Genomic DNA, 17,696 nt, shown 5'->3' on the forward strand with positions numbered 1-17,696 from the left:
TGATGTCTGCTGCAAACCGACGCAGCTTTTCTTTTCTCTCTTTTCAAATTTTTTTTTTGACGGACAGAAACAAATGAGTATCATGTTCATCTGGGAGTTTTGAGGCTGTGTCAGTGTCGCCCCCAATGTTTGTGTAATGGCAGTGGGAGAAGTTGTCGGGCCTGCCTGAGCCCAATTTCACACACTTCATGAGAGTCAGGACCAGAGTGTCATTCTTGGTTAATCCATACACGACCCGGGGCGGTGTGGGGGTTTTGGCCCCAGCGTCTCGGAGCTGAAGTGGAGTCGCTGAACCTGCTCCTCTTTCACCCGTCAGCCATCACTGCAGAGCGCCACAGTCTGTTCAGGGCTCCACTGCGGCTTTGCCCTCAATCCCACCAGCCTCCGCTTCACTCAGAGCCCATCCTGATGAACATGAGCGAAGACAGGCGACCTCCAGAGGAGGTGAGGGAACGATTCTCCGTCCTCATCTGGGCTTTTATTCTACATTGTGCTTCATCACGTCTCAAACTGAACCTGGAACTCAAGACGGTGTGTGTGTGTGTGTGTGTGTGTGTGTGTGTGTGTGTGTGTGTGTGTGTGTGTGTGTGTGTGTGTGTGTGTGTGTGTGTGTGTGTGTGTGTGTGTGTGTGTGCGTGTCCAGCTCCAGGTGAACCTGTCCTCACTCACTGTTTGCCGGATCAGACGGTGTAGAAGTTGGTAAATTTAAGATGACAACGTTAAGTCAGTGAAAATGCTTTGTTTTCTGTTTTAAAACTGAAAGTTTCAAATGGTGTGATGTTAGATATACAATAAAGGTTAAATTAAGATGTGTTGCGTTCGGCTGCACCACACTGACAAAATATTACTATCACTCTGGATGTCATCTGGTTATGAGTAGTAATCAATGGATACCCTTACATATATTACTATAAACAGCTTTCTGGATCGATATGCCACAAGTACATGGCTGCCGCCTTTGAGAAGGATCATAAATCTGTTTATGGAGGTGTCACCGGGCTTTGTGTCCTTGGCTGCAGCCGAAGAAAGCCGAGGACACGGTTGTGGGTCAGTGATCTCCTGATAGGAGCTGGATTTACGACAGCTGAATGTGCTGAATGTAACACCAACAACCGTCACACAGACGGATGTGCAACATTCAGAAAAAAACAGGAAAACAGCTTTGTCCTGACCTGCAGAAAACATGGGAGTGTTTGTCATTGTGGCCTCACGTCTGTGTACTCTCAGCTCGGGTGATCAAAACTACCAGATAAACTCATATAACGTGGGCTGCTGCAGGAAGACCTGAAGGAAACGCCTCAGTAACTTATAACACCTTCAGGAAGCAGGTGTGGAATGATTCAAGTTGATTCTGATTCATGAAAGAGTAAAAAAAAAAAAACTTAATTAACCTAAATTAGCTTTTACTTAACTTAAAAAAAAAAGTCTAATTGTTGAGTGCAGTGGATATTCTCTGCATGAAGCCGTGTTCAGGAGAAAAGCCTCCCCTCTAAACGTCTCCAGGTTTCTCCACATCTCCACCACATACAGAGCCTGGGTCCGCTGCAGTCCTCTGAAGCTGCTGAACACATCGGCTGTGTGGAAACTCACATTTAAATCCTAGAATTAGAAATGCCTGGCTGATTGGAGTTTGGTAACAGGTTCACATCTGCTGACACTGAATGGTCAAACGGATCCAGATCTTCAGCCCGACCCATTCAGTGTTATTTCTAGTGCTCTGTTGGCGCCGGCCGGCAGATGCTATAACAGCCTGTTTTATTTTGAGGGCAGTTTCCCAGAATGCTTTGCGTCTTGATGACACAGTCTCCCGCGTTGCTCACATGCTCAGTCGAACTCTATATGCACTGCGCTATTTCACTATGAACTCATCCCACACCGCACTTGACCTCTGAGCCCACGCTGTAGAACCTAAGACCTCCTGTGTGTTCAGCCCTGCAGTGAATCCGCCATCCTATCAAGAACGCCAACAGTTCTGTCCAAACCCAAGAGTTCAGCATGAAGAACCTGGACTATTACTCCTACTCGCAGCGTTCCCTCCACATACTGTACTAATTCTCCTCAAACAGTCCAATGCTCCTCTTGAGCAGCACCTCTCCAGAGGACAGGCCTGATACCAGAAGCACTTCCTCCTCCCAGTGACCTCACTTCTCATAATTGATGCAGATTTGTGTCCATAAAGCCACAATAACACTAAGAAGCTAATATCATTTAATAGTTTATATCATGATATGATGGTAAATGGATTTCACTTGTATGGTGCTTTTCCACTTGAAGGGCTTTACATTGTTAAACCATATTCCCCCAGTCACACACCAATGGCCATGCAAAGGCGCCTCATCCATCCATCGGGAGCGTCCATCAGTGGAGCTCAAGGGCAATTGATGGGAATGGAACGTGCAACTTCCCGATTGGGAGATGCCGGCTCTACCAACCGAGCGACAGCCACTGGCCCCTGAGCTGGTAGGCACATTTATAAAAGTGTAACTACTGTGTGTATTAATATATAGTATTAATATTTACAGTATTCACAGTGCAGCAGTACCAGGCCAGTGGTGTTTATACAGTTTCTTACTCAGTTTGAGTTGTTGAACAAACTCACAGCAGCAGGTAGGAATGACCTGTGGTAGCTCCTTCATGGGTGGTGGCTGCAGCAGTCTGCCACTGAAGGCTAATGGAGCAGGTTAATGCTCCTACGGTGGAGCCGGTTAATGCTCTTATGATGGAGCAGGTCAATGCTCCTACGATGGAGCAGGTTAATGCTCCTACGGTGGAACAGGTTAATGCTCCTATGATGGAGCAGGTCAATGCCCTACGATGGAGCAGGTTAATGCTCCTACGGTGGAGCAGGTTAATGCTCCTACAGTGGAGCAGGTTAATGCTCTATGATGGAGCCGGTTAATGCTCCTACAGTGGAGCTGGTTAATGGTCTTATGATGAAGCTTGTTAATGCTCCTACGGTGGAGCAGGTTAATGCTCCTACGATGGAGCCGGTTAATGCTCCTACGATGGAGCCGGTTAATGCTCCTACAGTGGAGCAGGTTAATGCTCTATGATGGAGCCGGTTAATGCTCCTACAGTGGAGCTGGTTAATGGTCTTATGATGAAGCTTGTTAGTGCTCCTACGGTGGAGCAGGTTAATGCTCCTACGATGGAGCCGGTTAATGCTCCTACAGTGGAGCAGGTTAATGCTCTATGATGGAGCCGGTTAATGCTCCTACAGTGGAGCTGGTTAATGGTCTTATGATGAAGCTTGTTAATGCTCCTACGGTGGAGCAGGTTAATGCTCCTACGATGGAGCCGGTTAATGCTCCTACAGTGGAGCAGGTTAATGCTCTATGATGGAGCCGGTTAATGCTCCTACAGTGGAGCAGGTTAATGGTCTTATGATGAAGCTTGTTAATGCTCCTACGATGGAGCAGGTTAATGCTTCTACAGTGGAGCTGGTTAATGGTCTTATGATGAAGCTTGTTAATGCTCCTACGATGGAGCCGGTTAATGCTCCTATGGTGGAGCTGGTTAATGCTCCTACGGAGGAGCTGGTTAATGCTCCTGCAATGGAGCTGGTTAATGCTCCTACGTGGAGCAGGTTAATGCTCCTACAGTGGAGCAGGTTAATGCTCCTACGGTGGAACAGGTCAATACACCCATAAGGCTCGAGACCGTGCAGCCAATGCTCCTGGCCGGCACCGTCATGGCGAACAGGCGCTGACTTCCAGTAGTGGCTAAAAGCCAGCAGCCAGCGGCATTACAGCGAGAGAAAGTTCAGCTTTGCTGCGTCTTTACAATCATCTGGCTCTTGACAGCTTCGTTCATTCCTCCAACATGAACCGTGAACTCAGGTCAAAGTGCAGTTAGGATCCGCACCGCTCATTCTTTGTTGTCATAGTAACAGCTACTCGCATAAACAATGATGGTGGCGCAGTGGTTAGCACTTTCGTCTCACAGTGAGCAGGTTGTGGGTTCAAGGGACTGGGACCTGGGACCTTTCTGTGTGGAGTTTGCATGTTCTCCCCATGTGTGCAGTGTGTGAAGTCCAAAAAGCACAAGGTAGATTTTTGGTGCTAAATAGTGACTGTGAGTCTATGTGTTTGATCTGTGACAGACTGGTGACCTGTTCAGGGTGTACCCATCACTGGATGGATATAAAACATTTTGTTAGTCTTTGGAATTGCAAAAATATCATATTTTATCCAAATAAGGTAAAAACAAGTCAATAATGTGTAATGTATTATCATTGTTATTCATGCAAAGAAAATTTGCATACATTATATGACATACATAGATATGTATACATGTCAGAATTAAAAAAAACAAACAGGCTCCACAATAACCTCGTACATAGTGAGGTATAGTGGCTTTTTGAAGAGTGTTAATGTTTTGAGGTTCCTTGACCTCCAAGCATTACAGGATTAATTACTGTCATCAGCAGTTCAATGATGCTCCGTCACTTTAACATTAATGCTCATCAAATTACATCAGTTAGGAGCAATTAATGATTTATTCTAATACTCATAGGCATTACATAAAGAAACACAAATAAAGAAAAATAGAATGAAGAGTTTATGGAAAAGATCGTTTATATATTTCAACGATATGAGAATCGCTTCAATATGCTTCAATATGCTTTAATATAAAAAAAACTAAACTCACTGACCAGATATTTATCGTGTGAAATGTGATGTATGAACCCTTATGGTTGGAACAGCCAACAGCTTAACTCACTTCAGTTTAATCAAATTGAATGCAGCAATTTGGGAACGTGTTCTTCGACCTGCTATTCCTGCAGCAACTGAAATGAACTTGTTAAGGTTCCAGCCTTCATGTTAGCGACACATCAGCTTCTCCTGGGCTGGATCGGTTCTGGAGCAGCTCTAGGAGCTCTGTGTTTGGCTCCATGCTGGTAACAAGGCAGCCTCTGGAACTTTCCTCCAGCCGTCGCCTGACGGCTCAGACGTTTCGAGGTCACAGTGTGTCTCCAGTTGGTTCATTATGCAGGTGACTGCAGAGCCTGGACGTACCCACAGGAACAGCTCATGAGTGGCGAGTATCCTTAAAAACCCTCTGGTCAGTCCTCTGACAGCTGATGAAACCTCAGAGGCTCCCCAGGTCTGCGCTCCACGTCCTCATGTTGACTGATGCAACTCTGACTTGTGTTTACCCACAAACAACAGAACAGAAGACAGAACTAACAACACCGCGGCCACAAGCTCCTCCTGATGTCACCGGGCAAACTGAACCTGAAACTAAATCTAACAATTCACTATAACGTTTTGGCTCATCAGATACTGGATCGAGAGAGTCCGCGACGTTTCTTAGACGCGGTTAAAAAAACAACACGGATCCAGTTACAGACAAGTGGAGCTCAAACACACCGGAAACTTACACGAACGTCATGAGTGAGTCCGAGCGACACGACCTGGAGAACGCTCAATAAAACACCCAGCAAGAACACAAAGTGTGTAGTTTTGCATGACCACTGCTCCACCGTGCACACACACTGCACACACACTGCACACACACACTGCACACACACACACCAGTGCAGTAAGCTCTATCTGGCCCACTCATCATCCACTCAGAAACGTCGGAGCAGCAGCAGCGTGTGATTCCACTCGCCGTCCACTCAGGATCAGACGGCCCCCGTTTACACGGAGACTGAATACAGTGGATCGATCCCATAATGCTTTGTGACGTGATCACATGATCCTACTGGCAGCCCAGAAGAACCACCCGATGAAAGCAGCGATGAGAGTGATGAGAGTGACGGAGGGAATCATTGAGAGTCGTGCAGCCGCTGATCACTGCCTCACTCTTCCAGTCGTCTGTTGCTGTGGGGAGCTGAACGGGAACGCAGACTTACGGAGCGAGTGCCATTCGTCCTGCCTTATCGTCTTGGTGATGTTGTAGGAGAGGTTTTTGGGTATCGTGGCCGAGGAGTAGTGATACTTGATGTAGGAGCATCTTGCGATGGTATCTGCAGGGAAAGAGAGAAAATCCGGTGACGACACAGAGCAGGACTCAGAGAAGAGGTGATTCACATGAGGAGGCCACGTCACAGGAGCTGCTAAACAAATAAGAATCTTTATAAAACTACACCCATCTGTGACGGGGGGGGGGGGGACTCTTCAAACGCACGACAGCTCCGACACAACAAAGGGTTTGACCTGCAAAAGGTTTGAGGAACCAGTGAGTGGTGACGACTCTGAGTTGGACCAAAGCTCCAGAACCATCACAAAGCTTTTCTCAGCGCAGAAACTTTCCTGTTTGTCATCCAGGGAAAGATTAGAGCTGAATACTCTGATTTTGGCTTTGTTTTATTTATCAATTTGTACAAACGTCGACATCGAAAATACTGTAAAGAAGGAGAGGAACGAAGTCAAAAGAGCTAAAAATAAATAGATAAACAAACAAATAAATACAGAAACAGACAGACAGATTTGTATTTATTTATTTAAATTGTTCTACTTCAAACACTCAGGATTAAGATCTGTGGTAATCACACACCGTCTACAGTTTAATGTAAATACACTTTAATTAAAGACGACAGTCTGCAATTAACTGTTGCCGCAAACTACCAGTAATAAGAAGGGAGGGAGGAGAGGAAAGCGTCCGCCTTCGCTGAGAGCAGGAAGAGAGGAAGCCGTGAGACGTTCAGGAACCAGCAGGTCTTTGTTTGTGAAGGTGGATTCAATGAGGCGATTTTGCTGTTTGGAGAGTTCTGGTAGAAACGAAAGTGGTTGTATTTCATGGAGGGATAAAGCCTCAGCGGGTGCTCCTCTCTCGCCTCCCGGTCTCCGGCGTGCAGCATCAGAATGAGCCATTGATTGATCAGGAGTGTCGGCGTGTAATCTGCCGGCTCCGAGCGGCTTCCCCTGCGAAACGTCTGAAGTGGATCTTAACTTGAACTTGCTGTGATTCTGCTGGCGTCAGGATGGAGGCAGCCGCTGACGTTCGGAGTCTGAACAGAAAGGTGGAGAGGCGTACGCCGCCTTGTCCCGCAGAGCCGAGCTGCTATGGATTTTCTCGATGTTGGAGGAAGAATGTGGGACCAGGAGGGATTTCCGATCAGCCGATAAAATTGGTGACCCCGGCGAGAGGTTGGCCAAGAACAAATGGCCAGAGGGCTGGTACTACAAGAGCCGGTCTGAAGGCTCCACTGTCCAATAAACTCTCCCTTCATACACAGATGCTGCTTTAAAAAAACCAGAGGCTTCGCCTGCAGGCCATTTTCTGACCATGGAAGTCGGACAAGGTTGTTTCTTCTCTGCAAACACGTCACCGGTGTGTTTTTCAGTCTGCAGTGTCACGCCAACGATTCCACACCGAGGGGTCAATACCCTTGGAACACCTTTCACTCTTTAGATGTCTACGTCACACCGCCATACACTGCTGCTTTATGGTCCAACTACAAGAAGCTGAGCATGCTGGGGCTCAAAGTGGCCTACAATGATGCTCTGAGGCTGCTGGTCCGAGTCCCAAGATGGCATAGTGCCAGTCAATTGTTGGTGTCCTCTCGTGTGCCAACATGTGACAGCTGATGTCCAGCTTCATGTGTCCACTGGACGGGTCCGAGAACCACATTGTAGAAGCCCCGGTCAGCCCATTGAATCTACAGACTGGCCTCTAAACTGAGACGACATTGGTGCAATAGTCTGTACACATATTACCATGCACAGTTTTTGTATGATATTTATGTAATAGTTGCATTAATTAAAAAAAAAAAAAGAAGTATATGCACAGTTTAGTGGGTTGTATCTTTTATTATTATTTTTCTATTTTGTTTTCCTATTTCCTACTTCTGTACTTGTATGTGCTTGTTTTATATGGACCTGTGTCTGCAATAAAGACTGATAATTAATTGATAGTTATATGTGCTGACTCCATCTGTAATGTTCCATTAATCCATCCTAATGGAGGAGCTGACGACTGAAGCCCTGCTCAGACAACTGCGCTCCATCGAGACGTCCTGAGCAGAAGAAAAGAACCGGGACTTCCTGCCGCAGGTCTCCGGTTCCTCCTTTCTGAATCTCTGACTGTGGAGATCAGAGTTCCTGGTCTGTGCTTCAGAGCCCTTCGGGCCTGCAGCTTGCTGTGTCCTCATGGTTCCTGTCGTCATGCTGGAGTAAAGTTTCTCCTCTTTGGAGAACTTCAGTGAGGTGAACTATGAACCCCTGGAAATTTTAGCTTCAAGCCTGCAACTCCTCTCTGCCGTGGATCTGATCATCTGACCGAAGCAGCAGAAAGCTTCTTCTTCTGAGCCTGGATCTGCTGCAGATTTCCTCTAGTTGCTCTGGTCCTCCAGGGCCGGTGAAAGATTGTAAAGGGACCCCCACAGATTATGGACCCCTCTATAGACGATGGACCCCCCCCTAATATTGGCACTGAAATGCTAATACATTTTAACCACATAAATAAATGTGAACATAGGCAACAAATTACAATATTTAGTGAATAAGAACTTGAGATAAACTCTTAAAGACTGACAACAGGTTCGCACATTTTCTTCAAGAACATGGCTTTAAGAAATGTCTTTGCTGATGATGCAGATGAACGTCTGGTAGCGGGGAGTAAGTTTACATGATGTATTTTATTGCATATCAGAGTAACCAAACACTATTACAACATAATTCAGAATAATTTAGACCCTTATTGAACTATATTTAAAACCGTTGACTTCTTAGTGTGTCTGACGGAGTCGACACCAATCAAGTTTGAAAAGAAAACATGTTGATCGATCCAAAAATAGTCTTTATTTAAAACTTTGTCTTTTACCTGATTAGATAGCTAAGACTTTTCGTAACAGAAATATATAACTCTAAATAATAGTGTAAAGCTCGTTTTGTCCAAACTCCAAAAAAATCTGTGACATACATCTTTATAGCTGTTTGTATAAGAAATATTTGGATTGATCGATTTCCTGGAGTCTTCCTGCTTCAAACCTGATTATAATGATGATGTCATCATCAAGCTTGTGAGAAGCCCAATAAGGAGCCCCTCATTGCGATCGGGTGTGTGGACCCTGTGAGGGATCGAGACCAGGCAGGACGTCGGCCCTGGAGGACCGAGGCTGGACTTTTCCTTTCTACTGTTCTACTGTGGAAATGTTGTTAACAACTGCTCCAGACAGTGTTTAGTGCACAATGTCACTCTGAAGGCCTTTCCAGTGGAAATCGACCTCTTCTGGTGCCTCAGTGTGAAGCTTTGTGTAAAAAAAATGTGGCTACATGGTGATGTGAAATCACCTTCACAGATTTAGAGATATTAAAGTGGATAAGTCAGCAGAAAGTGTGATGATGGACCAGAGAGTCCTTCACCACAAGGACATTCTGTCTTTTCTCAGTGAATTTATATCAAATCCTCCTGAAGATAAACACAGCAGAGCCGCCGGACCCACACTCCCTCTCAGATATTCTCATGTAACGGTGACACTGGAGAAGTGACAGTACAACAGAGCACCGTCGCAGAACTAATTAAACAAGCGTCTCTTTATTTTCTCTGTACGGCGGGTGATGATTTGCCCAAAGTGACTTGTTGTGTCCCCCATGACAGTTTTTCATTAAACAGAGCCTGAAATCAGGAATCAGCCTCCTGAGTGAAGCTTGGTGCTGAGCAGCAGTCAGACCTCACTCAGCATGACGACGTGAAACAATAAACTCCTTGTAGAGAACTTGTGGGGGAAAAAAAAGCTTGTGATGTGCGGACCAGTCCCATAGTAACACCAGGCCAGACCAGGCCAGACCAGACCAGACCAGACCAGACCAGGCCAGACCAGACCAGACCAGACCAGACCAGGCCAGACCAGGCCATACTGGATCGGACCGGACCATACCAGACCGGATCAGACCGCACCAGATCAGGCCAGACCGGACCATCACAGACCAGACCAGGCTATACCGAACCGGACCGGACCGGTATGGCCAGACCGGACCGGACCGGTATGGCCAGACCGGACCAGATGGGACCAGACCAGACCAGGCCACACTGGACCGGACCGGACCATACCAGACAGGACCAGATTGAACCAGACCAGACCAGACCAGACCAGGCCTTACCAGAGAGGCTGCAATGCATTATGGGAGTTGGGTTGGCGGCGTTTCAAATGTCTTTATTTGTGGTTATATTAGGCTTGTTAGTGTTGGTAATGATTGTGTTGTGCTTTTGTTGCTCAGTTGGTGTAGTTAGTTGGTTGATCTAGTTTAGTTTAGTTCAATATTTGGAAGTTGGCAACCAGGAGTGGTGAGGGTTGTGTGTGTCATGTCATCCTGCCATGGTGTTTCTGTCTTTTGTGTCGAAATAAAAGCCCCTGCCAGTTGCAATCGATATTACTGACCAGACCAGACCAGACCGGATCAGACTTCAATTACTTTCTCTAGTTCATAAGCAGAGACTTCCCTTCACACATCAGGTCTTTGACTGAGTTCTGGTGATATCAGTGTTTGTGTTCAGTGAACTCACACTTCACTAGTAAAGTTTAACTGTATTATAAGGATCTGTTCAGTTTTCTCAGCCTTCATCAGCTCTTATCTGGATCTTTGTATCAAACTGCATTCAAATTCTATCAAAACAAGAAAAGTATTATTGTGACGTCAGCTGTTGCTCCTCTTGGAAAAGCTCTGTGAGACATGTTCAGTCAACACATGCGTCAGTTTAATCTATGTTGTCCTCACATTGACAAGTTATGATCAAGCGCTCTATTTCGTTTGGATGTCTGGTTGCTCCCCTGGTGAAAACAGACGACCCACGAGTGAAAACTAGTGAAACATCCACAGAGCAAGACGCAAAAGCCAATAAAAAAAAAAGACACATAGCCAACTAACTAACAGAGGTGAGGAGATACTCACATTAACAAAGACCGATTGTGTTACCAGAACTGGAAAAGACTGAACCTGCTGGTAAACATGACTGCGGGGTCGATGCACTGGATTGAAATAAAGGTAAAGGAATGTGATGAAGGCTGTGGGCACACTCCAGACCAGGTGTCAGTCACCGTGGAGGACAAATGCTGGTCTGGAATGAGTCACAGATGAAGGGACGCTCACGACAACAACTAAACGCTGGAAACTTTGTTTCCTCAGAAAGAGACTGAAGGAAACTCCACCTCCTCCTGCACCTCCTCCTCCTCCACCTCCTCCTCCTCCTCCACCTCCTCCTCCTCCACCTCCTCCTCCACCTCCTCCTCACATTTTCATGTCATTCAGGTTATCCAGTCCTCGCATGTTAGTCACACTTGGACAACGGGAGAAGAAAAAAACCCCACACCGAGCTCTTTAGAAAGCACGTCTCCTCTCAGCTCTTTACAAATGTTTACTGTCATGTAAGGTGTAAGGAGGATTCAGGCGCCGACAGGACGAGGAAGCTGAGTTTAAGAAAAGAGTTTATTTAGGCGATCTCTCCAGCAGGCGGACAATCCTCGGAGAGTGGCGTGAAGGCGGAGGTTGACGTCACCGGACAGCGATCTCCCGAGCTGGACAGCGCGGCGCACACCGGGACTGCACAGGAGGGGAGTTACACAGATTACTCAAAATACCGTAGTATACGATAAACAATTGGCTTTACAATAAGGCTCGAGGGGCCGAGTCAAAGTACCGCGGGGGTAAACGAGACGATCTGGCGATGAGAGCCTGGAAACCCGGTTCCTATATAGTGGCCTCAATCATCTCTTTCAGGTGAGCCTCCTACGCCGTCCGCTCCACCTACGCACACACGCCCACACACACGCCCACACACACACACAAAAACAAACACAGCAGTATACACTGCGAAACGTGACATGACCCCCCCCTCAACGGACGCCTCCTGGCGTCCTACCAGGCTTCTCCGGATGCTCCCGGTAGAAGTCGACCAACAGACTCCTATCCAGAATGTGGCCCCTCGGCACCCACGACCGCTCTTCAGGCCCATAACCCTCCCAATCCACCAGGAACTGGAATCCCCGACCCCGGCGACGAACGTCCAAGATCTTGTTAACTGTGAAGGCAGGATGGTTATCGATGAGCAGGGGGGGTGGCGGGGGCTCTGTGGTGGGGCTAAGAGGGCTAGAGTGAACCGGTTTCACCAGGGAGACGTGGAATGAGGGATGAATCTTTAGGGATGCTGGCAACTTCAGCCTCACCACCGCCGGATTGATGATCTCCTCAATCTCAAACGGCCCGATGAATCGAGGCGCCAGCTTGCGAGACTCCACCTGGAGTGGGAGGTCACGGGAGGAGAGCCATACCTTCTGTCCAGGGCGATATGAGGGGGCAGGAGCCCTCCGACGGTCAGCCAGTCTTTTGTTTCGGGCCGATGATCGGACCAGGGCGGCCCTAGCCTCCCTCCAAACCCGTCGGCAGCGTCTAAGGTGGGCCTGCACTGAGGGCACAGCAACATCCTCCTCCTGGGTGGGGAACAGGGGGGGTTGGTAACCCAGGGCCACCATAAACGGGGACATACCAGTGGCTGAGCAGGTGAGGGAATTGTGGGCGTACTCCACCCAAGGCAACTGGGAGCTCCAGGACGATGGAAGTCGAGCCGTCATGCACCGCAGTGCAGTCTCCAGGTCCTGGTTGGTCCTCTCCGTCTGACCATTGGTTTGAGGGTGGTACCCTGAGGAGAGGCTGGGAGATGTTCCAAGAGCCTTACAGAAAGCCTTCCATACCTGAGACGTGAACTGCGGGCCACGGTCAGACACCACATCGAGGGGGATCCCGTGCAGTCGGTACACATCCCTGACCATCCGATCCGCTGTCTCCATCGCTGAGGGCAATTTCGGGAGAGGGACAAAGTGCACAGACTTGGAGAAGCGGTCAACAATAGTCATTATTACCGTGTTCCCGTCGGACGGGGGGAGACCAGTAACAAAGTCCACGGCAATATGGGACCAGGGTCGACTAGGGATGGGTAATGGGCGGAGCAGCCCCGCAGGAGGTTGGTGAGATGCCTTGCTTCGGGCACAGACGGCACAGGCAGCCACAAAGGTTCGGGTGTCCTGAGACATGGAGGGCCACCAGAAACGTTGTCTCAGGAAGGAAAGTGTTCGTTGGAAACCGGGATGGCAGGTTAACCGGGAAGAGTGCCCCCACTGAAGAACCTTGGACCTCATAGGCTCAGGGACAAAGAGAGAGTTAGTCGGACCGTTACCCGGGTCGGGCTGGGTGAGTTGAGCACGTCTGACCTGACTCTCGATGTCCCAGGAAGAGGACGCGACCATGCAGGTGGAGGGGAGGATGTTCTCTGGCTCCACTTCAGTCTTCTCGACGGTGGTCTGCCGGGACAAGGCGTCAGGCTTTGTGTTTCTGGACCCTGGCCTGTAAGTGAGAGTAAAGTTAAACCGTCCCAGAAACAACGCCCAGCGCGCCTGCCGAGAGTTTAGCCTTTTCGCGGTCTGAAGGTAAGAGAGATTCTTATGGTCCGTCCAGACCACGAAAGGTTGGGAAGCACCCTCCAACCAGTGCCTCCACTCCTCCAACGCCAGCACCACCGCCAACAACTCTCGGTTACCAACGTCATAATTTTGTTCAGCAGGAGTGAGGCGTCTTGAAAAGAAGGCGCAGGGGTGCACTCTAGAATCCTCGGCACGCTGGGATAATATTGCTCCCACGCCCGAGTCCGAGGCGTCGACCTCCACAATAAACTGTCTTAGGGGGTCGGGATGGCACAGCACCGGAGCCTGGGTAAACAGTTGCTTAAGCGTGCTGAACGCCTGTTCGGCCGCCGGTGTCCACAGAAAAGAGGTTGAGGTGGATGTGAGTCGAGTGAGGGGGGTTGCGACCTTGCTGTAGTCTCTGATGAACCTCCGGTAAAAGTTAGCGAACCCCAGGAACCGCTGCAACTGCTTACGGGTCATCGGTCTGGGCCAGTCCACCACCGCTTGGACCTTGTCCGGGTCCGCCTTCACCTGTCCCCGTTCAATGATGTAACCCAAGAAACTCACAGAGGTCGCATGGAAGACACACTTCTCTGCTTTCACGAACAGCCGGTTCTCCAGAAGCCGCTGTAGAACTGCTTGAACGTGTAGAACATGCTCCTCCTGGTTGTGAGAGAAGATCAAGATGTCATCCAGATAAACAAAAATGAACCTGTTCAGCATGTCCCTCAACACGTCGTTGACTAAATGCTGGAACACTGCGGGTGCGTTTGTGAGTCCAAACGGCATCACTAAGTACTCGAAGTGTCCGAGGGGAGTCTTAAACGCCGTCTTCCACTCATCACCTTCACGGACCCGAATGAGGTGATAAGCGTTCCGGAGGTCCAGCTTGGAGAACACTGTGGCGCCATGGAGCGGCTGAAAGGCGGAGTCCATGAGCGGCAGGGGGTACTTGTTCTTCACCGTGATGTTGTTGAGACCTCGGAAGTCAATGCATGGCCGTAATGTACCGTCCTTTTTAGCCACAAAAAAGAACCCGGCTCCCAAGGGTGAAGATGAGGGGCGGATCAGACCCGCGGCGAGGGACTCGTGAATGTACTTCTCCATGGCTTCTCTCTCTGGACGGGACACATTATACAAACGGCTAGAGGGAAGAGGCGCCCCTGGAAGAAGCTCAATGGCACAGTCATATGGTCGGTGGGGGGGAAGGGAGGTAGCCTGCTGTTTACTGAACACCTCTCTCAGATGGTGATATTCAGGAGGGACGGAACCCAGGTCGATCTCCTCCTGGTCTGTGGAGGGGGGTGTCAGGGGGCGCCCTGGAGCTGATTGGAGGCAGTGGGTATGGCAAAAAGTACCCCAACTAGAAATGGTGTTCAGGTTCCAGTTAATGTGGGGGTTATGTCTCTTCAGCCAGGGGAGACCCAGGATCAACGGAACGTGGGGCGATGACAGGACCAGGAACCTAATCTCCTCACTGTGGTTCCCAGAGACCAGAAGACGGAGAGGGACGGTGCGATGAGTGAGGTTAGCCAACCTCCTGCCGTCCAGGGCACTCACGGTCCAGGGGTTTGAAAGAGGCTCCAAGGTGAGGCCAGCCTTGACCGCAAACTCCCGATCCAAAAAATTGTCATCCGCCCCAGAATCTACCAAGGCCTGCAGGGGGAAACTGCCCTTGTCACCAACAAGGGAGGCTTGGAGTTGGAGGCGTGAGGGAGCCGAAGGCTGAGGGCTGGGGTTATGGCTCATCAGGACCACCTCCAATCCTGATGAGCCTAGGCTTTTGGCTGATGGGGACAGGTGGCTCGTTGGTGTCCCACCTCCCCACAGTACAGACAGAGACGGGCATCGAACCTGCGCTTCCTCTCTGCGGGGGACAGGCGGGCTCTCCCGAGCTGCATCGGTTCCCCGGGACCCTCTGGGGCCGGAAGAGCTGGATGGGAGAGAATAGAGTTACCAGGGGTGGCCACCAGGGTTCCAGGACGAAGAGGGGGCTGACGGCTCCTCTGGTTCTTGCGACGGTACCGGAGTCGATTATCTATCCGGACCGCCAAGGAGATGAGCTCCTCCAAATTGGTCGTGTCGTCCCGGGCTGCCACTTCATCATGAACCTCGTCGGAGAGCCCCTGAAGGAACACTCCTTGGAGCGATGGATCATTCCAGCCACTCTCCGCTGCGTAGATCCGAAAATCAACAGCATATTCAGCAACCGACCGTGATTGCTGGGAGAGAGACATCAGACGTCGAGCTGCTTCCTTGCCCTGGAGAGGATGATCGAAGACCTGCCTCATCTCCTCCATCAACCGAGTGCTTGATCTACATATGGGTGATGCCCGTTCCCACAATGCCGTCACCCATTTTGCCGCTTTACCAGACAATAATCCAATTAAATAAGCAACACGAGAGTCATCGGTGGAGTAAGTAGCCGGCTGCTGCTTGAACACTAGTTCACACTGGAGGAGGAAACGGCCACAACCTCCCAGTTCCCCAGAATAACGTTCCGGGGTGGGCATATGCGGCTCCCTGGTGGCGGTCGGCGGTATTGTCCCGGGGGGAGGAGCCACAGCCGCAGCCGCGTCACCGGGATGTTGCTGACCGACGGCGAGCCCGTCCAGGCGGCTGGTGAGGAGTGACATCTTGGCGGTCAGTTCATTTAACGTTGTCCCAATCTCCCGGAGGAACGTCTGATGTTGGGACAAGAGATTGCCGTGGGAGGATATGGCGCGCTGGAGGACTTCCGGGTCGGCTGAATCCATCTTGGCCAGATCGTTCTGTCATGTAAGGTGTAAGGAGGATTCAGGCGCCGACAGGACGAGGAAGCTGAGTTTAAGAAAAGAGTTTATTTAGGCGATCTCTCCAGCAGGCGGACAATCCTCGGAGAGTGGCGTGAAGGCGGAGGTTGACGTCACCGGACAGCGATCTCCCGAGCTGGACAGCGCGGCGCACACCGGGACTGCACAGGAGGGGAGTTACACAGATTACTCAAAATACCGTAGTATACGATAAACAATTGGCTTTACAATAAGGCTCGAGGGGCCGAGTCAAAGTACCGCGGGGGTAAACGAGACGATCTGGCGATGAGAGCCTGGAAACCCGGTTCCTATATAGTGGCCTCAATCATCTCTTTCAGGTGAGCCTCCTACGCCGTCCGCTCCACCTACGCACACACGCCCACACACACGCCCACACACACACACAAAAACAAACACAGCAGTATACACTGCGAAACGTGACAGTTTACCTTGCGAAGAAACAATGATGTACAGTGTGTGCTGGAAAACAAAGTCACATGTCTGGGGTCCGTGAAGATGTGAACTGATGTGAGTCAACGAGCTCTTTGGCTCCGGCAGCAGCGTCGTGAATCAGCCCTGGTTCCTGATGGAAACGACCGCTCAAAGACAAACAACAAACCGCCTTCAAAGCTCCATGGATTCACTCAAACTCCGTGTCACGGAGCTGAGGGCTTCCCTTTCTCAGCTCTTCTTTTTCTTTTCTTTATTATTTACATTTACTCCCTCCTGGAGGAGGACATTTCGGTAAATGTTTTTTTGGGGCTATGGGTGGAAACCCACACATACAGTGGGAGAACATGTAAACTCCACCAAACCAGGCTCCAACTAATCAATCTCACTGTGAGGCGAGCGCGCCAACCACTGCGCCACCGTGCCACCGCATTGTAAACAGACATTTTTCAAACGTTTTTATTTGCTGAAAAGTGTTAAAATCGGTGTCTTTTAGTGAAGAAGGTGCCAGATCTCTGGTCTGTGTACAGGCTGAAACAACATGGCTCACCCAGCTGCGGCCTGTCTGTAAATCGTAGAAATCTGCAGCGTTATCCGTGTGTTTAAGTCTGATTCCTGCCGTGTGCTGTGTGCTGACGTCCCAGCGGACGAGCTGCAGTCCTCCAGAGGAAGACGTCCAGACGTCAGACTGAAACACGAAACTTGCGGAGACACACTCATCGAAAGACATTCAACGACGTCCTCAACAGCTCATCACACTTCAGGCGCCTGTTCGTCTTTCAAGACATTTTAAAGGTCCCGCATTATGCCACCGTAATGAGTCACGTAGCCTGTGTATGAAGTCTAGAAGTGGGAAAACGTCCGTCATCACTCCACCTTTTAGTGATTGTGAGCTCAAACGGGTCATTTTGAGATTTTCTCATCGTGACTTCACGTGGGGAAATGACCCCTCCTTCTTGAAGTGGACGGTCACTGTGACCCTCCCACAGGTAGATTAAAAACCTACAAAGATTACTGATGTATTAAAGAAATTCAGTATAATGTGAAAAACCGTAACAGCTGGCGTGAGCTGCTTGGTAGTAACTGTAACAAAACAAACAACCAAACTA

At 49.4% G+C, this 17,696-nt stretch overlaps 1 protein-coding gene across 1 annotated transcript in view; it reads right to left on the reverse strand.

The window, feature by feature from the left end:
• tmem178bb (transmembrane protein 178Bb) overlaps positions 1–17,696 on the reverse strand; it is an 82,063-nt gene that overhangs the window by 37,624 nt on the left and 26,743 nt on the right. The window contains exon 2 of the mRNA XM_080492374.1: positions 5,861–5,974. Within this exon, the coding sequence (XP_080348500.1) occupies positions 5,861–5,974 (114 nt within the window). The remainder of the gene's footprint in view (positions 1–5,860; positions 5,975–17,696) is intronic.

This window comes from Lipophrys pholis (genome assembly GCF_963383615.2).
Source record: "Lipophrys pholis genome assembly, chromosome: 22".
Classification (NCBI taxonomy): domain Eukaryota; kingdom Metazoa; phylum Chordata; class Actinopteri; order Blenniiformes; family Blenniidae; genus Lipophrys; species Lipophrys pholis.